The sequence below is a fragment of the Ochotona curzoniae genome, unplaced genomic scaffold (genome assembly GCF_017591425.1).
Source record: "Ochotona curzoniae isolate NIBS_2020 unplaced genomic scaffold, NIBS_Ocur_1.0 contig_54, whole genome shotgun sequence".
In the NCBI taxonomy this organism is placed as follows: domain Eukaryota; kingdom Metazoa; phylum Chordata; class Mammalia; order Lagomorpha; family Ochotonidae; genus Ochotona; species Ochotona curzoniae.
The window spans coordinates 3,245,594-3,267,419 of NW_024466464.1; the positions used below are offsets into that span (position 1 = coordinate 3,245,594).

A 21,826-nucleotide genomic window follows, 5' to 3' on the forward strand; every position below is an offset into this window, starting at 1 on the left:
TGTGGGTGCCAAGCTCCCTGCGGCTGCTAGTCACACAGCCGTGCCCGCTTCCTCCCAACCCTGCCCAGGTCCAGCTTTGCAAGAGCTAAGGGCCTCAGGGGTGGGTGGGAGCACAGCAGGTCGGGGGTGACCCAGCTCACCCAGTCCCTCCCCACCAGCACCCACATCTCTGACAGATCTCTCTCAGCTGGGTCCCAGCTTTGATCTGCTGTGCCCTCATCCTGCTCCTGGCCAGGGCCTAGTACTTCAGTGCCCGCCAGAGGGCTAGAGCCACCCCATGTTCCTGCGGCTCAGCAGCCCAGGACAAACCCAAGCCCAGGCTGTACTGCACTGCCATGCACACGCAGGCGCATCCACACACAAAATGCCAGGTGCACACGTGGTGTGAGCGCTCAGCTGACAGCGACTGGTGCCCACCAGGGACAGGGAGGCAAAGGGGACCCATGCCTGCCCTCTTCTCAGGCTTGCCCTGGAGGAAGCTACATCTGCGTCTTGCCAACTCCTTCATCATTCATCCGCTAATCTGGGCACACTTCATCCATATTTCAAACCACACCTAAAATAAAGCGGCAGCCTGGGAACCGTGGCCATCCGGGCACCCCCAGTGCTCACAGGGCCGCTTCAAACCACAAAGCACATGTGCCTCATCGGGGGCCTCCTGCCCCCTGCCCTCCTCCCGACGCTGGCAATGGCGATGGCACAGCCATGGGCAGTGGTAACTCCACTGCCCAGGGCAGAGCCTGGCTGGGACACCACCTCAACCAGGAACGGACACTGCCCCACTCATTTCACAGTCCAAGAGTGGAGGCCACCCAGTGCTCCGTGCTCCTTGAATCCCCAACACTGACCTCCGGGGTCCAGCTGGTGTTGCCCTCCCGGCCAAGCTCAAGACCTTATCACATCCACGCTGACCTCACAACGAGCTTGTGACAACCCCAGTGGGCATTCAGTCCTCAGGGCCACACTGACCTCACGGCCGAGCCACGCTGACCTCATGGCTGACCTTGGGGCCAGGCCCACGCTGACCCCGGGGCCAGGCCACACTGACCTCACAGCCAATCCACGCTGACCTCACAGCCAATCCACGCTGACCCCGGGGCCAGGCCCACGCTGGCCTCATGGCTGAGCCACAGTGACCTCATGTCTGACCCACGCTGACCTCACGGCCAATCCACGCTGACCCTGGGGCCAGGCCCACGCTGACCTTACGGCTGAGCCCAGCCCTCGTGTTGTCCAGTGTCAGGAAGGCAGCAGGGAAGCCACGCGGGCACCCGACTCCTGACGCCCCGCGTGTCCCTTCCTGGGCGGGGCATGCTGCCGGGGTTTGGTGTCTTTCCCCCCCAGCACGTCCAGCTGCTCCAGCTCCCCAGCCCGGGACATGCGATCCTAAGTGACAAGGATGATTTAAAGGGAAGGGAGAGCGTGGGTGCGGCAGACACGGAGTCAGGGTGCTGTGAGGGGTGTGAAAGCCGGAAGCTCCTTAAAACCTTAGTTGATTCCCTTACCTGTTCCTGAGGCTCAGGGGGTGCTCCCAGTCACAGCCCAGCACCCAGGACCGCTTCTCCATCCCCTCCCAGCTGCCACACCTGGCTGTCGCCCCTTGCTCCATCCTTGGCCCCGTCTAGTCACAGGCAGCCTGGCACAGCCTGTCCTTATTCCCACGGTGCCAATGCAGACGGGCCTCGGCACAGGAGCTGGCCGGGCAGCCTGTCCTCCTGCCCCACTGGTGTGCTTCCGTGTGTCCGCCCTCCCCACCTGACCCTGCGTGCAGGGAGAGTACGAGCCTAGTGGTCAGGGTTTGCTGACCCATCCACAGCCAGGCTGAACCCCATCTTTGGGCCCAGGGGAAATTTTGGTTCTTCACCCAGTAGTCACCAGTCCTGGGGCTGAGCGTCCCCAGGCCAGGAAGAGCACAGAGGACAATGAGGGGGGCGGGGAGGTAGGCGGGAAGACGGGAACCGTTGGGAAGGCGTGGGGCCCCCATCCCTGGTTCCTGCGAAGGCCCCCGAGGCCACAGGACACAGGGTGGGCCTGCAGTTTGGAGAACGGGGCCGCCGAAGGACACGGGGCAGTGGGAGGTGCCTGGGTCCTGCCAGGGGCCTGGGAACCAAGCAGAGCTGTTGGCAGCAGCTAGCCCGATTTGCATTTTAGAAGGCGGAGCAGGGAGCTCAGTGAACAATGGCCCCTGGACTGCTGAGAGACCCCCACCCCAGTGCCCACTGAGTGCCCGCAGAGGACGGAGCTCAGATGCCTCCAGTGATGTCCGAGCGAGGGGCAGGCTGGTCGCTGGCCAAGAGAGGCAGAAGCAGGGTGGGCAGAAGGGAGGGGAGAGGGGATTCCGGCCGGCTTAGAAGCCTCCTTGCCACCACATATTAGGGGCAGTTTCCAGCACAATAGCCACTCTCCTGGGGGCCTGGGCTCAGCAGATGACCTCACTGGGAAGTCTGGGGGCAGAAGATGCAGGCCAGGGTCCCGGACAGCCCATTCTGGCACACCCGCATGTGCCCACCTTTGGACATGAGCTGTGGTGAGGCCCAGGCCCCCAGGCGCGTCTGTGTCAGCCAACAGAGCTCCCTGGGTAAGAATGCATCTCATACAGGGGCCAGTTTGTGTCCCGGCTGCTCCACTTCCCATCCAGCGCCCTGCTTGTGGCCTGGGAAAGCAGTCGAGGACGGCCCAAAGCCTTGGGACCCTGCACCTGCGTGGGAGACCCAGAAGAGCTCCTAGCTTCAATCAGATCAGCCCAGGTTGTTGTGGCCGCTTGGGGAGTAAACCAGCAGGCACACGCTCAATCTTTCTACCTTTCAAGTACATATTTAGAATTAAAAAAAATCAGAAGGGGCAGAGCTCCACAGAGCAGCCTGCCAGGAGGCAGTTCCTGCAGTGCTGATGGGACAACATCTGTGCCCTGGCCAACCGCCAGCCTTGCCCTGGGCATGGTGTCCACTGCATAGGCAGAGTGGCCAACTCACTGGTACCCATGACCCTGAGCACCCAGACCACGTCACACGCCTAGTCCCTTCAGGAAGGCCGGCCACGCCCCAAGCAAAGGCCACAACACAGTGACCTCCGTGCAGCCCAGGGCAGCACCCAGCCCTCAGTGAGTCACGCACTCCACGCCGTGTCTGGAGCCGTACCTGCTCCCGGCCCTGGTTTCCCTGTGTCAAGGAACAAGCCCAGAAAAGAAGCCAACGCTGGACACGAAGCACAAACCGCTACGCGAACATGACCTGTCAAACAGGCCAGGGACACTCGGTGTCCTGCGTGGCTCACTTGGGGAGGGCAAAGCCAGTTGTAAATCCCGGCCTTGTCCCCTCTGTGCAACCAGGCCAGGCTGAGTGGACACGCAGGGAGAGCCTGGGGGGGCCTCCCACGGGGTGGACATGTCTCTCCACTGTGTCCAGCAGGGGTCCCAGAGCCCCGGGCCCAGCTGGAGTGCCAAGGCCCTGAGCAGGGGCTGCATGGATGCTCACAGCAGCTCCCAGGACACCCTTGCGATGGCCTGGCTCCCCACAGCTTTCTGGAAGGGTGAGAGGTGCTCATAGCTGGGGGTCCCTAGCCTGGCTCCGTGGCCCTGTCAGGGACCCCACAGCTGGCAGCTCTCGCACCCTCAACCGTGTAGGGGCAGACTGAAAGCCGCGCCCGTCCAGCTTTCCTGTGGCCAGGCCGCCGCTGTGTGCACGGGCGGCAGGCAGTGGCCGGCTGTGTGGCTACGGGGTTGTGCAGCCACGTCTCCAGGGGCGCCAAGAAACCCTGGCCTCGGGCTTCCGTTCCTCCCTGCCAGACCCACAGAACACGGAGCCTCCTGGGATGGGCTCCAGTGGCAGGGAATTCCACAGCTCTGGCTTCCTCCCCAGCATCTGCGGCCCCTGGCCCGGGCCTGGCCACGTGGAGCTGGCCTTTCTCCCAGCGCCTGCTGGTCAGACATCCCAGCCCCCCGCCCCCGCCCCGCTCCAGATGGGGCAGCAGGCTCTCTCTGGCTTCCTCCCTTAATCTGGCCCTTCTGGAGTGGCTCCCCCAGACACCACCCCGACCCCAGGCGTGGGATCCTGCCCAGAGTCCACCAACGAGGCCCCGGTGAGCTAGTCCAGAGCCTGGGGGACTCTGTGTGCCCACCCTAAACCCCCTGATTGTCCTCCCTGCAGGGACCCCCTTAAGAAGCAAGCATCCCCTACAAGTGCTGGGCAAGGTCCAGAGACGGAGCTGCCCGTGCTGGGAGTTCCAAGCAGCCTGGTGGATCGGCCTCCACCCCACCGTGGGGCTGGCGCCCTCCCAAGGCTGTGGGGCAGGGGCGCCCCTGTCTCCAGGCCCCAGTGTCTCCCCTTCCCCGCATGACTTCATCTAGGCCTGACGGCTTCTGCCAGGACCCCGGTGGAGGCCGGTCACCCGGGCCCCCACACGTCCCCAAGCAGGCGAGGGCTGGCCGACTGATGGCGAAGGCTCCGCAGTCACAGCACTGTCCACTCCACTGTCTCACCATCGGCTGGGCAGCACATAAGGGACGGGTCTACTCAACCAGTCACACCCCGTGGCCACCCGGCGCCAGGGAGAGGAGTGATTCTGTCTCAGGGGGCGACCCTGGAGCACCTCGCACCTCCTCACACCCACGGAGGACGGCAAGCCTGGGCGGGGGCAACCCCACCCTAAGCTCCTGGCTGGTCCCTCAGCTGCCCACAGCTGCCCACAGCTGCCCACAGGCCTCCCATCCCAGGCTGGTCCCAGGAAGAGGCGGCCAGTGTACGGGATGAAAAGCCCCAGGGTGCACTTCGTGCCCTCACCTTCCCAGGAAGCCAGTACGACGCCCCGACGCCCCGCCCCGAGACAGCAAAGTCCAGGCCGCCTGCAGGGCCCAGTCACAACATGCCCGCTGCAGGGCAGCAGCACACGCACCTGGACAGAAGCTCCGGCCTCCCCTGGCTGCGGAGGGCATCCGCCCCTGTGCCTTAGACACGCCGCTCCACGCGGCCCCTGTCACCGCCTCGTGCACAGAGGCTCAGGAGCCTGCCCCGGGTCACAGAGTGCAGGGGACAGAGCCAGGCTCCAAGCCAGGCCGCAGGCACAGCAGCACCTGCAGGCTGCAAACGTGTGACCCACGTGCAGCCGTCGAGCCGCCGAGACGACGCGCCAGCAAGCACAGCTGCCGGTGCAGCCAGGCCGCCAGCCGGTAGACCCCCACACGGGGGAACCGAACCCGGGGCCTCCCTCCCGATCGCCCCGCGGCAGGGCGCGGGGTGGGCGGAGCCTACGGCGGTGGGCCAATAGCAGCGCGGGGCGGGGCTTCGTGGGCCCACTGGCTCGGGGGCGGGGCTGCTGGGCCGCGAAAGGAGCCGGAGGCGGGACCCGAGGCGGAAAGACCCAATAGGAGCGCAGGCACGGGCCGGCGGGCGTGGCCCGCCGTGAGCGGGGCCAACGGCGGCGCGGGGGGCGGAGCCTCGCGCCGGCGGGGGGGGGACGGCGGCGGCGAACAAAGAGGCGGCGGGCGCGGGCGGCCGAGCGGAGCCGAGCGGAGCCGAGCCGGGCCGAGCCGGGCCGAGCCGGGCCGAGCCGGGCCGGGCCGGGCCCAGGAACGTGCGGGCGATGCGGGCGGCCAGGCCGGGCTCGGCGGGGACCTGAGCCCGGCGCCCGGGACAGCGAGGGAGCCCCGCGCGGCGGCCGCGCCCCGCCATGGCCGGGGTCAGCTACGCGGCGCCCTGGTGGGTCAACCTCCTGCACCGGCTGCCCCACTTGGACCTGCGCTGGGAGCCCACCGGAAGCCAGTTCCGGCCCGAGGACAGCGACTACCAGCAGGTGACAGCGGGGGCGCCCCCCGATCGCGGCCCGGACGCCCCAGCCCCCCGCCGGGCCGCCGTCCCCCGCGCCCGGCCCCTCACCTCCTGGGCCCCAGCCCACCCGGCGGACCCTGGCCCAGCCGGCGCCCGCTGCCTGACCCTGCGGACCCCGGCCCACCCGGCGCCCGCTGCCTGACCCTGCGGACCCCGGCCCACCCGGCGCCCGCTGCCAGGCCTGGGCAGGCGCCAGCCCGCTGTGGCCCCGTCTGTGGCTCTGCGTGCACATGGGCCCCCTGTGGCAGTGGGGCGGCTGGGCTGCTGGCTGCCCCTGCCGCGAGGGGCCCAGGCCGTGGACGACAGCTGCCCACATGCAAGGTGGGCCCCTGCTGGGACGCTGGGCCTGGGCGGCGCAGGGCAAGGGGCGCTTTGGCAGCCCTCTCCTCAGGCCCCAGCGCCAGGCCACTGTCATTTCCTTCCTGCCCAGGGATCCCAGTTCCAGAAGCCCCGAGCCGAGGGGGTGCCTGGTCACCCCTGCGTGTGGTCACAGCGGGGCCCGCGGGGGATGGGCACGGCTGGCTGGTCGAGTCAGGAAGCAGACCGAGGGTGTCTGCTGGGGTCTCACCCGGCTTGGGTCTCTGGGCTGACCGCCCTGGAAGGGGCTTGGGAAGGGGAGCGGGCTTGGCCCAGGCAGGCCCAGAGAGCATAGGGGAGGGGGCCAACCCGATCGCTGCCCGGGGGGAGGCGGGACGGCGCCTGTGGTCTCTGACCGCCCCAGGAACGTGGTGCTGGGGTGGCTTTGTCGCTCGTGTCCCTGGGACCCCCGGAGGAAGTTCTCTGACCCAGAGCAGTGGCTGTCCCCTTCCGGGGCGGCTCGCCACAGCTGGCCTTGCTGCCCCGCTCCGCTCGGGCCCCTGGCGGGACCCCCAGCTCAGCAGGGTCCCCGGCCCTGGCTCCTGCGCCCCCGTGGGAGGCTCTGACTCACTCCCCTGCCCCCTCCGTGCTGAGCAGAATTAGCCACTGAGTAATTCACAGCGTGGAAACCGGCCGCCCCCGTGCCGGTGCGGGCTGCGTGGGCACCACACCTGGCGGGCGCCAACCCCCTTCCCTGCCCCACGCCCCTCCGTCACCTCCACCGGTGCCTCTGGCCAGGGGCGGGCGGGCCATGGCTGGCAAGGGTTTGGGCATGAGCCCCCAGCCCATCCTGTGACCTCACAGCCGAGCCAGCAGCTGGGGGTGCCTGCCGTGGTGGAAATCCTGGTTTTCCAGTTGGGCAGGCCTGTGCCGGCCGCTGTGAGGGGTCCCCGGGTTGGGGTATCCCTGTTACCTCGCGACCTTGGGTGGCCACGTGGGTCTCTGGGCTCAGTTCCTGTCTGCCCTTGTGACCCAGCGTGACCCCTGGCAGGACTGCGTTTGTGTCGGCTGGGGTTGGGGGAGAGTTCAGAACAGGAGCTGTGGGAATCCGGCGGCCAGGGAAGGCTTCCTGGAAGAGGGGTCATGGAGGCTGCGCCAGAGTCTGCCCACACACCCTGGGCAGGCCTTACTAGCTCCTTCCTGAGGCCCGGGCATGCATGGCAGACCTGCCCCCTGGGCTGGGAGGGGCTAGTGGACCGGCCCCTGGAACTGCCTAACGTGTGTCTGTTCCCGTGCGTCTTGGTGGGGACGCTGATGTGACAAGGTGGCCGTCGTGTGCCGTGGCCCCAGGGAGAGGGTCAGTGCAGGCAGTGGGACAGGGCCCAAGAGCCCTGAGCCCGTGCGCAGGTGCCCCTGGATGGGCCGAGCTCCCGGCAGCGGGGGCCAGGGCTGGGGGCTGTTGCAGGCGGCAGCAGGCAGCCCTGCTGTCCCCTCCCTTTCCTCGTGGCTCACGGAGGCAGCAGGGAGGGGCGTGAGTGGGAGGACCAGGAGAGCGGGCGTCCACGGCCCTGGATGCTCCTCCAGCTGCTCGGCGTTGCTGGTAGAAGGTTCTGGAGCAAGCCCTGCATGGAGAAGGTTCTAGGAGCTGACTGGTGGGGAGGGGAAGCCTGGGCAGGCTCCAGCCCCCCTTGCTGATGTGTGTGTGTGAGTCCCAGGGACGGTCCCCTCGGCAAAGCCTGGGGGGTGGAGCCTGTGGCGGGGACTCCCGCAGTCCTGAGGTGGCCGGCCTGCTGTCTTGCTGAAGTTGTGGCTGTCTTGTTGTCAGGGTGCCTGGTCCCCACTTCCTCTTGGCCCCAGCAGTGTCCCAGGCCGGCTCTCGGTCAGGTTGCAGAGCAGTCATTGGTCCACAGGCTGTGCCGGCTTTCTCTAGCCGTTTTCTGAGGGGAGAGACCCAGACACGTGATTCCAGAGAATCGGGTACTGTGGGCGCTGTACACGCGGAGCCCGGGTTCCTGGGTGTTGCTGCCCAGTGTCAAGGCCCAGCACTGCTCCCGGGTCTGGGCCTGCCCGTTCCCCACAGCCACCTCTGCAGCGGCCAGTCTGCGGATGGGGCAGTGGGCAGCGGCAGTGTGAGGAGGCCTGGGGCCTGCCGGATCCTCTGCAGCCCCACACGGGGCCAGGTGCTTGTGCCCTAGCAAGGGGGACCAGCTACTGCAGCGCAGCGGGCACCTGGGCACTTCCCCAGAGGCCGTCTCAGAGCTGAGGTCCTGAGAAGGACCCTGTCCCTCGGGGTGCCCACACACACCCTTCCTGCTGTGGACAGGGCTGTGAGGGCCATGGGGGGCTTGGCTAAGACCAGTCCCCCAGCCCGGTGCGAGGGACGAGAAGGAAGGGCTGCTTCTGTCCTTGCCAGGAGCAGAGGAAGGTGGGCTGTGTGGGCTGGACCCTCATGAGAGAGTGAGGGTCCGGGAACTGTGCACCCCACACCCACAGCCGCCCCAGCCCTTCCCTCCAAGGAGGCTGGCGGGAGGGGCACACGCAGTATGGGGTGCCACCCTCTGGCCAGGTGGCCCCTTCCGTTCCTTCCCGTTCTGCCCATTGCGCCCTGGTCTAGGTCCCTGGCCATCACAAAGATGCTCCAGTCTGAGTTTGGGCCAAGCCTTGGGGCTGGACTCCGGCCCAGCGTGGCGGGCAGCCAGGCCCACGTGGTGGTTCCTGGTGGGGTTAGGGGTCCGTGGAGTGGTGTGTGCGGTGGAACAGGCACCAAGATGAGCCGTGCTGCAGGGCCGTCTCTGCCGGCACATTCTGCGGGGTCTGTCCCCTCGAGAAGGCCGGGCTACAGGGGGCAGGTACTGCTGGCAAGCGCTCTCTGGAGCCCTCGGGTTGAGTCCAAGGCGTTCCTGGAGGACGAGGACCAGCAGGGTGTGTGTGTGGCAGGTCATCCGGGGTAGCAGGTGGGATGGGACCTGCGCCTTGCCCCAGTGTGGTGGGCAGGGAGGGTGGCAATCAAACTGGAACAGAAACTCAAGCCCCCTGCCCAGGCTGTGCGCACGGCCAAGCTCACCCTCGCGAGAGCAGAGCCCGAAAGATCTGTTTCTCATTTCCAGTCACGTCGCCAGCGACGAGCTGAGTGTGCTGGGGTGGGGGCTGTGGCCACGTGGCCAGCTTGCCACCCTCCCACCCCTCAGCCTGCCTCAGCCACAGGCGGGCTGCTGCCCCCTGCTCCCGCTCGGGGGGTATGACCCCTCCCTTCCCAGTGGCGACCCCAGGCCCCCTCTGCGGCAGGCCAGCCCGCCCCCAGGCGCCCCAGCCCTGCAGGCACACACAGCGCCCTCTTGCCCGCGTGCTGGGCCTCACTGCCTCTGGGGCTGGTTCCCGTATGCCCCACAGCCCCCACACTGGGTATTGCCAGGGAGGGTTATGGAGAAGGGGGAGCTTCAGCTTGGCAAAGGCTTAGGCTCAGGGCAGGAGGGGTCGTCCTGTGTGGGCCAGCCTGTGGGCTTAGGGTGCAGGGGCGGGTGGAGAAGCGGGAGCCCTGGGCTCGGCATGGATGGGCCGCCTGTGGACCCGGGCTCCTGTGCCACGTGCTGAGTCCTGGCCGCCGGCGTCTGACACGCTGAGCCTGTCTCCTGCCCGAGCCCTGCCTCACTTCCCCCATGGCTGGAAAATTCCATTTGATCTGAGCTGGTGCTCATGAGCGTTTGCCATTCTCTCTCTGGATGGACCCTGGGGCCGCTGGCCAGGCTCTGGGCGCCCAGCCCCATGGTCGGGCAGAGGCCCCACCACCTCAGCACCCTGACTGTTGAGGCTGGTTCCAGCCAGAGCTGGAGGGAGGAGGGTAGTGGCTGCTGGACGCCTGACACCAGCCTCCCCTACAGGCGGGGAGCTGGAAGTGCCAGGCCCCTGTCCTTGGGACCCTGGCCTTGTGCTTCCTGCTGAGGTGAGGGCTCTGCTCTCCTGGCCTGATGTGACTAGGTGTGCCAGCCGCCTCTCCTGCCCAGCTGGTCGAGGCTCACAGAGTGGGGGGTGTCCAGTCCCAGTAGCTGCTGTCCCCTGCATAGGCCCCACGGTGCCAGCCTGGCCTACGCCCATGCTGACTTCACATTCGGGTCCTGGCCAGGTGGAAGGGGGGGCAGGAGCACCTCCCTTTGCCTGCCTGGCAACCGTCTCCAAAGAGATTGCATGCTGGTCTCTGGGGCCGCCACCGCAGCAGCCCCAGTGCCGCCAGGGCTGGGCCTCCGGGAGGGCCAGGAGCGCCAGGGTCCTTAGGTGTGGAAAGGAGGTGTGCTCAGTGGTCCACCCATCCAGATACACCCCGCAGGCCGTGCCTCATGCCCTGGCTGGGCCTTCCTCCAAGTGGTCCTCAGCCCCGCGCTGCCCTGTGCTGACAGTGGGGCTGTCCAGGGACGGCCGCCCCACACCTTGTGGCTCCCTCACATACCCAGGGGAGCAGGCCGTGGGGGACGAGCTCCAAGTGGGAGTCTGCCAGGTCCCTTGTTGCCGGTGGGTGTGGACGCTGCTGGTCCCATTGCCTGGGCAGGGTTCACAGCTCGGGCACCCTTCCGTTTCCCGCCCACCCACAGGCTCTGCTGCTGCTGGGGGCCACGGCGCTGGTCTGCCTCGCCCTGGACCTCCTCTTCCTGCTCTTCTACTCCTTCTGGCTCTGCTGCCGGCGGCGCAAGAGTGAAGAGCACCTGGACGCAGACTGCTGCTGCACTGCCTGGTGCGTCATCATTGCCACGCTGGTGTGCAGGTAAGCATGGAGGGCGGGGCGGGGTGTGGCCAGCGGAGGGCGGGGCCTGGGAGGGTGTGGCCAGCAGTGGCAGGGCATGTGAGGGTGTGGCTGGCGATGGGCGGGGCATGTGAGAGTGTGGGCGGGGCCTGGGAGGGTGTGGCCGGTGGTGGGCGGGGCCTGGGGAAAGTGCTCAGAGGGTGGGGTGTGTCCTGGGCTGTGACCAGCGGGTGGGCGGGGCAGGAGGGTGTGGCCAGCGGTGGGCAGGGCCTGGGAGAAAGTGCTCAGAGGGTGGGGTGTGTCCCGGGCTGTGACCAGAGGGTGGGCGGGGCATGTGAGGGTGTGGCCAGTGGGTGGGCGGGGCATGTGAGGGTGTGGGCGGAGTCTGGGAGGGTGTGGCCAGCGGTGGGTGGGGCTGGGGAGAGTGGTCAGCATGGAGGGCAGGGCCTGGGAGAAAGTGCTCAGCTGGTGGGGTGTGGCCTGGGCTGTGACCAGCGGGTGGGTGGGGCATGTGAGGGTGTGGCCAGCGGGTGGGCGGGGTCTGGGTGGGTGTGGCCAGCAGTGGGCAGGGCTGAGGGACGGGCCACGCCCTCACCAGCCTCCTGCCTTTCTCAGTGCCGGCATTGCCGTGGGCTTCTATGGCAATGGGGAGACCAGTGACGGCGTCCATAGGGCCACCTACTCGCTCCGCCACGCCAACCGCACGGTGGCCGGGGTGCAGGACCACGTGAGTGGCTGGGAGGGTGGCGGCTGTGGCTGTGCTGTGGGGAAGGGGGTGAGGCCCTTTCTGGGGAGGGTGCACAGAGCAAAGCCCCCAGACTCCCTCTGAGCATACCCTGGCCAGCAGGTGTGGGACACGGCCATTGCACTCAACCGTACGGCGGAGCCCAGCCTGCAGAGCCTGGAGCGGCAGCTGAGCGGCCGGCCGGAGCCCCTGCGGGCAGTGCAGCGGCTGCAGGGCCTGCTGGAGACGCTGTTGCACTACACGGCCGCCATCCCCTTCTGGAGGAACTCGGCCGTGTCGCTGGAGCTGCTGGCCGAGCAGGTGGACCTCTATGACTGGTACAGGTACGCGGTACCCCCAGCCCCGACTATAGGCGTACCCTGACCCCAGGGTGCCCCGGGCACCAGGAAACTGCAGTCCTGGTGGCCCATCTGCCATTGCCCATTGCGTTGCAGGTGGCTGGGCTACCTGGGCCTGCTGCTGCTGGACGTCATTGTGTGTCTCCTGGTGCTGGTCGGCCTCATCCGCAGCTCCAAGGGCATCCTGGTGGGGTGCGTCGGGGGCTCCCTGGGCCCGGGGCCAGCAGCCTCTCTGCCCAGCCTCCCTCCCTGAGTGGCCCTTCTGCAGCCCCTTCACGTTGACCTTCACAGCAGCCTGAGTTGCAGACCTCAGGGAAAGGGGGCGGTAATTCCAGGCCGGTGCCCTGGACGGGCAAGCTCATGGCGCGTGGCCTCCCGCCCCGGCCAGTGGCTGTGAGGCATCGTCCTGGCCCCCTCACCAGAGCCAGAGTGGAGGGAGTGCCGGCCCAGGGCTGTCCTGGGGACTGGAGAGTGGATACCCTCACCAAGGCCTAGGGGCCCGGGGGAGGTGCGGTCCTGGCCAGGGTCAACTGTCCCCAGGCCACCGTGTGGCCCGCAGTGGCAGTGGAAATGCATGTGCTGTCTGCTGAGAGCCCTGCCCCAGCCATCGGAGGGTCCGACTGGGCCCTGGGCAGCTCTGGCAGAGGCCGGTGCCTGGCCCGGCTGTCAGCCAGTGTGGCCTTGTTAGGTCTTAGCCCCAGCCTCCCAGCCTGGGGCTGCTGACTCAGCTTTCCACCCCAGGGTCTGCCTGCTGGGGGTCCTGGCTCTGGTCATCAGCTGGGGTGCGCTGGGCCTGGAGCTGGCTGTGTCCGTGGTGAGTACACGAGCCCCAAGTCACACTGCCCTCCCGTCCCAGAGGCGGAACCTGGCTTCCGAGGCTAGCTTGGTCCCCCCCCGCTTCCTTGCCCGCCCCTCCCCAGGGCTCCAGTGACTTCTGCGTGGACCCCGACACCTACGTGACCAAGATGGTAGAGGAGCACTCGGTGCTGAGCAGTGGTGAGTCTACGACCATGGCCCCCCAGGGCCGGACACTGGGGAGAGCTGAGGGGGTGGGGGCAGGGAGGGGACCTGGGACCCCGCGAGGCCGAGGGGAGGTGGCCAGCAGTCCTCTCCAGGAGACCCGGTGAAGGCTGCAGACGGCTTGGCAGGGGCTAACCTGCCTCCCACAAGGGTGCTGTTGTACCCTCAGCTGCCCACGCTGCTCAAGGCCAAGGCCAAGGCACCTGCCCTGAGGGCCAACCCACTGCAAGGAACACACCTGAGCACACACAGGCTTCCCAGCAGACCTGTGTGCTTATGTGGGTACAAGGACATATACAGACACACATACCCCCTGTACACACAGAGGAGCTGTGCATAGCCACACCCGCAGGCGCACCCCTGCACCCACAGAGGAGCTGTGCATAGCCACACCCGCAGGCGCACCCCTGTACCCACAGAGGAGCTGTGCATAGCCACACACACCCGCAGATGCACCCCTGCACCCACAGAGGAGCTGTGCATAGCCACACACACCCGCAGATGCACCCCTGCACCCACAGAGGAGCTGTGCATAGCCACACCCGCAGGCGCACCCCTGCACAGAGGAGCTGTGCATAGCCACACCCGCAGGCGCACCCCTGTACCCACAGAGGAGCTGTGCATAGCCACACACACCCGCAGGCGCACCCCTGCACCCACAGAGGAGCTGTGCATAGCCACACACACCCGCAGATGCACCCCTGCACCCACAGAGGAGCTGTGCCTATCCACACACACCCGCAGGCGCACCCCTGCACCCACAGAGGAGCTGTGCATAGCCACACACACCCGCAGATGCACCCCTGTACCCACAGAGGAGCTGTGCATAGCCACACACACCCGCAGATGCACCCCTGCACCCACAGAGGAGCTGTGCATAGCCACACACACCCGCAGATGCACCCCTGCACCCACAGAGGAGCTGTGCATAGCCACACCCGCAGGCGCACCCCTGCACAGAGGAGCTGTGCATAGCCACACACACCCGCAGATGCACCCCTGCACCCACAGAGGAGCTGTGCATAGCCACACCCGCAGGCGCACCCCTGCACAGAGGAGCTGTGCATAGCCACACACACCCGCAGGCGCACCCCTGCACCCACAGAGGAGCGGTGCATAGCCACACACACCCGCAGATGCACCCCTGCACCCACAGAGGAGCTGTGCATAGCCACACACACCCGCAGATGCACCCCTGCACCCACAGAGGAGCTGTGCATAGCCACACACACCCGCAGATGCACCCCTGTACCCACAGAGGAGCTGTGCATAGCCACACCCGCAGGCGCACCCCTGCACAGAGGAGCTGTGCATAGCCACACACACCCGCAGGCGCACCCCTGCACCCACAGAGGAGCGGTGCCTATCCACACACCCACAGATGCACCCCTGTATCCAAAGAGGAGCTGTGCATAGCCACACACACCCGCAGATGCACCCCTGTACCCACAGAGGAGCTGTGCATAGCCACACACACCCGCAGATGCACCCCTGCACCCACAGAGGAGCTGTGCATAGCCACACCCGCAGGCGCACCCCTGCACCCACAGAGGAGCTGTGCATAGCCACACACACCCGCAGATGCACCCCTGTACCCACAGAGGAGCTGTGCATAGCCACACCCGCAGGCGCACCCCTGCACAGAGGAGCTGTGCATAGCCACACACACCCGCAGGCGCACCCCTGCACCCACAGAGGAGCGGTGCCTATCCACACACCCACAGATGCACCCCTGTATCCAAAGAGGAGCTGTGCCTATCCACACACACCCGCAGATGCACCCCTGTATCCAAAGAGGAGCTGTGCCTATCCATGCACCCGCAGGCGCACCCCTGCATCCACACACGATGTCGGGGTGCATGATTATGGACACAGACTTGGGTGAGCGCACAGTCAGCTCAGCTCCCTTCCACAGGCATTCTGCAGTACTACCTGGTCTGCTCACCCCGTGCCACCAACCCCTTCCAGCAGGTGAGAGCCCGGGCAGGCCCTGTGAGGATGTGGGCCCCGTGCCTGCCCCCAGCCCGTGGGGATGTCAGGCCCCGTGCCTGCCCCCAGCCCGTGGGGATGACCTGCCCTGTGCCCGCCCCCAGCCCGTGGGGACCCTGAGTAGTGGAGGCATGTAAAGTGGAGGCATGTCGAGGGTCGACGTGCTGCCTGGTCACTTGGTGTTGCTGTCGGGCGGCAGGGGTCTTGAAGACTCCCACCTGCCCTCCAGAGTGGGCACATGACCCCTGTCAGTACCCAGGTCTGTGCCTTCTCTGGGCGGGGGCACAGGGTGCCCCTGGGGTCGGCCACCTGGTGGGCTTGGCTCTGCTGGCAGCCACTGTCTTCCTGGAGCAGAAGCTGTCGGGCAGCCACAAGACCCTGGTGGAGATGCAGGACCTGGTGGCCGAGCTGCTGAGGAGCGCCACGCGGGAGCACCCGGCCACCAAGGTAAGGCGCATTCCCGCTGCCGCGTGGGGGGACGGGCTGGGGAGCCTGTTCTCTCGTGGAAGCCGTCTCGCCACCTCATTCCTGCTTCCAGGACCTGCAGTAGGTTTCCCGGGAGCCAGGTCTCTGTAAGAGGGTCATACACTTGGTGTCAGGGGGCAAATGAGGGGGCCGGAAGTGGCCCCCGCACTGTACGGTCATAATGCCCGGGGCCACTCCAACACTTATGTTATCCACCCCGGGGGACCCCGGTCCGTCCCACAGGGCCCAGCGCTGGGGACGCAGGAGACCCCCAGAACATCAGAGCTGAGCCCCTGTCCCCACACACATTCACGCACAGAAGTGGAGGTGGCTGCCACACTGTCTTCAGAGCCAGGGCTCACACTTGATGGCTGGCACGGTCCCTTCCTCCAGTCATGCCCCATCACCCCGCCACACGTGGACACCATTACTGCCCGCCACGTCCCTCGGACCTCCCCGAGGTCACTCCTCCGACTTCTGTGCACTCAGGGTCAGGACAGGGGCTCAGCAGAAAAGCCTGGGGGACACAGCCGCCCACGTGGAGGAGCAGAGGCCTCTGTGTGTACCTGTGACCATGCACGCAGGCACACCAGGTGTATGGAACACATGCAGGCACACAGGCCATTGGGTGCCAGGGGCTCCCATGCACACACGGGCACAGTGGGCGCCGCAGGGCCAGGGGCTCCCATGCACACATGGGCACAGCGGGTGCCGCAGGGCCAGGGGCTCCCATGCACACACGGGCACAGCAGGTGCCACAGGGCCAGGGGCTCCAATGCACACATGGGCAAGCGGGTGCCACAGGGCCAGGGGCTCCCGTGCACACACGGGCACAGCGGGCGCCGCAGGGCCAGGCAGCAGCTCCATGTACTGTTTCTCACCGCAGTGTTGGGAGATGGGTCCCTAAAGTGAGTTTTTAAAGCAGAAGCAGGCACAAGCCCAAGGACGGGAGAAGCCATGTGTGCCCTGGAGCGGGTCTGGGACGGGGTAGCATGTCTGCACACGTCTGCTATGGCCCTGGGGAGGCCAGAGCTTGCCCCAAGAGCTGCCCAAGACCTTGGGTGTAAGGGCAGTGGCCCTGGCAGGGTGCAGAGTGTGTGGTTGGCTCAAGCCCCCCCGCCAGGAATGGCACTGACCGTGCACGGGGCCTTCCCGCAGGACCCACTGCTCCGAGTCCAGGAAGTGCTGAACGGCACGGAGGTCAACCTGCAGCACCTCACGGCCCTGGTGGACTGCCGCAGCCTGCACCTGGTGAGGCTCGGGGACGCGGGGCGGGGCGGGGGCTGTGGGCGGCCCTGGGGGCTCCTCACACCGCCCGTCTCCCCTCTCCCCGCCTCCGCCCCGTGTGCCGTGCCCAGGACTACGTGCAGGCGCTGACGGGCTTCTGCTACGACGGCGTCGAGGGCCTCATCTACCTGGCCCTCTTCTCCTTCGTCACGGCCCTCATGTTCAGCTCCATTGTCTGCAGCATCCCACACACCTGGCAGCAGAAGAGGTGAGGCGCCACAGCCAGGTCCTGGCGAGGGCACAGCCCGACACTGGACTCCCCACTGCCCGGGGTGTGTCGAGCAAGTCACGTGGCAGCCTGGGCCTCAGTTTCCCTGACTGACCCCAGGGGCAAGTGACCCACTTCCCACGGACCTGCCCTGCCTCGGAAGTGGGGCGGGCTGCTGGCGCAACAGCCTTGCGGACAGGAGAGCTAGGCCCGGGCCGCCCCCACGCTGCCCCCCGGAGCTGAGAGGGTCCTTCCCTGCAGAGGAGTGGATGAGGACGGGGAGGAGGAGGCGGCAGTGCCAGGGCCGCGACAGACGCACGACAGCCTGTACCGCGTGCACATGCCGAGCCTGTACAGCTGCGGGAGCAGTTACGGCAGCGAGACCAGCATCCCGGCCGCGGCCCACACCGTCAGCAACGCCCCGGTCACCGAGTACATGTGAGTCCTAGGGGACGAGGCCAGGTGCCAGGTGCCCACAGGCCGGGCATACCGTGGCAGTCAAGGGCAAGGGGGCCGCATGACGCCTCCATGGCTTGCGTCAGGGGTGGCCTGGACGCGGGAGCCGTATGTGTGGCCCAGAGCCTGACGGGTAGGTACTGTACCAGGCAGAGCCAAGTGGGCATGGGGTCTGCTGGATTCAGGCCCCTTGTGCCTGGGGCCAGGGGTCACTCACAGCCCCATCCCCCACCCAGGAGCCAGAATGCCAACTTCCAGAACCCTCGCTGTGAGAACACTCCCCTCATCGGGCGCGAGTCCCCACCGCCCTCGGTGAGTCCTGGGGCAGGAGGGTGGGCAGTGGGTGCCCCGCGTAGCTCTCCCCAGCAGCCGACGTGGCCTGCCTGGGAGCCCAGCAGGTCAGCCCTGGCTCTGTAGGCAGCGGACGGGCGTGCCTGTGGGACGCACTTTCTAGGTTGCTGTAGGCACTGCCTGTTGGCCCCGCAGCTCCTGGGGCGCTGGCCTCACTGCTCTTTCTGAGCGTGCACGTGGGTCCCAGCCTGGGGGCATCCTCTCGGGCCCCAGCAGGGCACAGGGTGGACTTGGTGCCAGGGAAGGAGTTCGTGGAGAAGGGGGGTGGTCCGGCGTTCTTGCTGGACAGAACACCTGTAAGACTGACGGTCCCTTGCCTGGAGATGCCTTCCCGTGGGTGGTCACCGCTGTCCTGGAGCATGGCTGCAGGAGCCCACGCTCCGCCGGCCTCCCTGGCGGCCAGCGCCGCTGGCGTTGAGGCCGCCTCTCTCTCTCTCCCCTGCACTCCTGGGCCCTCCTAGCGCTATCTGGCTGCCTCGGACTCTGGCAGCCACGCGGGCTGGCGGTTTCAGCCCATGGGCAGTGCCCGAACACTGTGGTAGCCATCCGTGCCCTGAGCGTGACAGGTACTGAGCCCCGGGCCCCGGGCCTCACGCCCACCGCGCTCCACAGCCTCAGCACAGGCGGGTACCCTCTGGGGGCTGCAGCACCTGCTACACGAACGGGGCCCTCTCCCCCGCCAGCCTCTCCACCCAGACCCCCGTGGCAGCAGGGCTGGGGGCAGCGGCCTGGCTGTGTGGGGGCCACATACGCAGGTGTACATGGGTCTGCAGGTCCCACCCCCACCGCATGTGCAGGGAACGCCATGGTCCCCAGGCCACCGCCCCCCTGCTTGCCGCCTTTCTCCCTCTCGGGGGGCTCTGGAAATGTGCTCGGGGACGCTGCGGGCTGGCCAGGCCACACCGGCAGTGCACAGCACGTGTGAGCAGACAGCTTTGCTCACTGCACAAGCATGTGGGGTGACGGTGGTGGCCCAGGCCTGCACGAGGCTCCTTCCCCCAGGCAGGGGGTGCACGCAAATGCCTACAGGTCGGCTTCTCCACCTCAGTGACTTCAGGAGGACCCCGCCTTCGAGGCTGAGGCCCAACCCTCGCCTGGCACAGGCGGCCTCCTGTGTGGCCCTTGGGTTCCCAGAGTGTGGGACCCACCCCTTGGGTGGCAGGGCCATGAGCATAGGGCCTGTGAGGAGGGGACACTGGTGCCCCTGCCAGGGACCGGCTCCCTAGGGGCCGTCCTTGCTGGTGGTCACTCCAGCTTGTGGGAAGATCCTGTCGGCTGAGCTCCGTGTCGGCGCATGCCATCCTGAGGGTGGGGCTCCGGCTCACCCTTCACGCCCCTGACCCTGGCCTTGTCTTCCAGTACACATCCAGCATGAGAGCCAAATACCTCGCCACGAGCCAGCCTCGCCCCGGCTCCAGCGGCAGCGGACACTAGCCCGTGAGCGCCTCCTGCCCCACGTGCCAACAGCCCCACCCCTGCATGGCCACGCTGGACCCTCCGCGAGCTTCGCCATGGCAGCCCTGGGCACATTTGCTGGCCCCGAACCCTCTCCCCGTCCTTGCAGGGGCACAGAGATGAGGACACCCCAAGAGCAGACCGACCGCCACTGCCCCAGCCCTCCTTCCCTCCCACAGGGCTTCGGCGCAGCAACCCTGCCCACTTCTTGGTTTGCAGACACTGTGCCCAGCGCGTGCTGGCCGCAGGGGAGGGGCCGTGCCATCCACTTCATCATATGCGCATCTCTCTGCAGTGCCAGCAGCTGCCATGGCCCCCGGGCACAGGCACCCCTCCTCTGGGGGGCTCCTCTCTCCCCCAGCCCTCCACAGCCAGCAGGTGCCACGCGGAGTCCCAGCTGCACGGCGGCCTCTTGGTGCCGGTCTCCTTCTTGGTGCCAAACTCCCTCGCCCACCCGAGACCCACTGCCAGTCCAGTTTTTGTTTTATTCTGTTCCTTTGCACTAACCACGTTTGTCATCTCCAGGGCAGGTGGGGCTCCCCTCAGCTCCAGGGGCCTGACCTGAGCCAGCTGTGACTGTCCCCGGTCCCTGCTGCCCCCTTGGGACTAACCACTGGCCTCACTCCCAGCCTCCACCCAGAGCGAGCCTGTGGCCAGGCTGGAGCTGAGGCGCCTGGCAGCTGGTGGGAGCAGGCTGGGGCCGCCTCTCCGTGGGGTGTCCTGTGGTCTCAGCCCCCTGCGAAGCAGGGGGCGGTCTTCCCTAAGGTGCTTTCGGTTCTGTGTATGACGTGTGCTATGCTTCCTGCTGCCCCACCCCCAAGTCTGGCCAGGAAGTTCTGCGCGGGGCACCCCACGTGGGCCTCTGGCCCTAGCAGGCCACGGAGGGGAGGCGGCCAGCAGCCAGGCAGTTTACACAGGGGCAGCGCTCCCTGAAGCCCCGCCCCCGCTTCAGAGCCTCTGCCAGGGGTGGGGAGGCCAGCTGGGAGGAGGGGTCCGCGGGAGTACCTGAGCCACAGGCAGCCCCGAACGGGGCCCCACCCCAAGCCCCCCGCCCCCCGTGCCCTCCAGCTGGACACAGACCTGCCTGCGGTCAGGAGCCTGGGCAGAGGGCAGGAGCTGTGTGTGTGCATGTGTGTGCCGGCCTGCCCCGGGGCTGGAGGACTCACAGCACGGGGGTTTGGGAGTCATTACCTCCTTCCTGCCCCATCCCCACCCTCCCCATCCCAGCGGCCTCTCCACACCTCTTGGCTGCCAGGTGAGGGCCACTGTGCAGCAGTGGACTCGAGCGTGGGTGCGGTGGCCTCAACCCTGCGGGAGCCCCTGCAGCATGAGGCACCTGCTCGCTCTCCCCGGGGCCCCCACCCCACCTCACCACTATGCAACTCCGGGTCCAGCCCTCTGGGCTCCAGCCAGGGGGGCCGGTCGGCACGCACGGGACCTCATGTTGAGCCGTGACAGCTGCGACCCGCACCGCGCAGGCATGTCACACAGCAGGCATGCGCAGTCTGAGAGCTTGGCGCCCCCAGGCCCAGCACCTGCCCCTGCCCGCCTGGCCCATGGGGTCTGAGCCTGGAGCCGTGGACAGACTGCCCTGTCCCTGTCCCCCGCCAGCCTTCTCGGGGCCCTGGCCATGATGTACTGTCGCTGTGGGGCTTGTTTTTATTGTTTAAAACCGGGTCCGGGGTTTTGATTTTTTTAATTTCTTTGGGGACCTTATTTTTCTTGACAAATACTAAAAATCTCGTCAGTGTAATTTCTGTGGTTTCTATTCAGCTTGGGTTTCATGTTTTGAAATAAACAAGTTAAAAAAAAAAAACACGCACAGGTCCCTCTTGGCTTGTCTCAGCACCCCACCGTCTGCAGGTACTGAGGCGGGGGAGGGGGCCGAACCAGGGCCTGGAGCCCGGCAGAGGCCAGCGGTCACAGCAGGCAGGGTCCCGGCAGGCTGGAGCCGCGCTGGGCCCGGACGGGGCGGGGGCCCTTGGGCCCGCCCACTGGGACACGGGGCGGCTGCAGGCACACACAGGCTCTCCACTACAGGAGGAGGGCTACGATGTGGACATGGCTGCCCCAGAAAGAACCTGTGACAAGGAAAGCGGGAAGCCCGAGCCCCAGGCAGGTGTGCCCGACTCACAGCAGAGCCAGGCCCTGGGAGAGCAGAAGCTGGGGCATCTGTGCCTCTGGGGCCCCACCCAGCACAACACGGGTGCAGGAAGACCCGACCGCCTGTGATCCCACCCGCCCTGGACAGTCCGCTCGACACTGGCAGGGCCCCAAGCCAGGTGGGAAGGACACAGCCAAGTGGAGGCAGCACCCACTTGTGCTAGAGCAGCACAGCAGATGATGTCCGAGCCAACAGGACCGAAGGTGGGACCTGGGACAAAGTCAAGGTCAAACAGGAAGGGGAGGACAGCAGCGAGGCGAGGGAGGCCCTGGACGGCAGAGGGTTGTCTGTTCACTAACCCAGGAGCAGGAGAGACCAGGAGCCAGGGGCCTTGGCGGCTCAGCAGGCATGGGGCAGCGGCGGCCAGCAGAGGGCGCTGGGCCCTCGGAGGACAGTGTGGGCCCCATCACAGCCCTTTGGGAGCTGGGGGTGCTCAACAGCAGGGCAGCGAGGCCACCTGGGGCTGGACCCGTGGCACTGGGGTCTGGCCAGCAAGC

At 67.1% G+C, this 21,826-nt stretch overlaps 1 protein-coding gene across 2 annotated transcripts; it reads left to right on the top strand.

Annotated features, from left to right (window-relative positions):
- The first annotated feature begins 5,459 nt into the window (after positions 1 to 5,459).
- On the top strand, positions 5,460 to 20,981 carry TTYH3 (tweety family member 3). Of its 2 annotated transcripts, XM_040990052.1 has the most exons (14): positions 5,600 to 5,787; positions 10,703 to 10,872; positions 11,467 to 11,578; positions 11,699 to 11,919; positions 12,031 to 12,126; positions 12,676 to 12,748; positions 12,855 to 12,930; positions 14,870 to 14,925; positions 15,298 to 15,390; positions 16,567 to 16,659; positions 16,767 to 16,903; positions 17,165 to 17,341; positions 17,596 to 17,671; positions 19,070 to 20,981. In XM_040990052.1, the coding sequence occupies exons 1-14, from the start codon at positions 5,665 to 5,667 to the stop codon at positions 19,142 to 19,144; spliced, it is 1,578 nt and encodes a 525-aa protein (XP_040845986.1). In that variant the 5' UTR covers positions 5,600 to 5,664; the 3' UTR covers positions 19,145 to 20,981. The 2 variants fall into 2 exon arrangements, with proteins under 2 accessions (XP_040845985.1, XP_040845986.1); XM_040990051.1 differs by lacking the exon at positions 19,070 to 20,981 and having other exon boundaries at positions 5,460 to 5,787; positions 17,596 to 18,963.
- Positions 20,982 to 21,826: the final 845 nt, after the last annotated feature.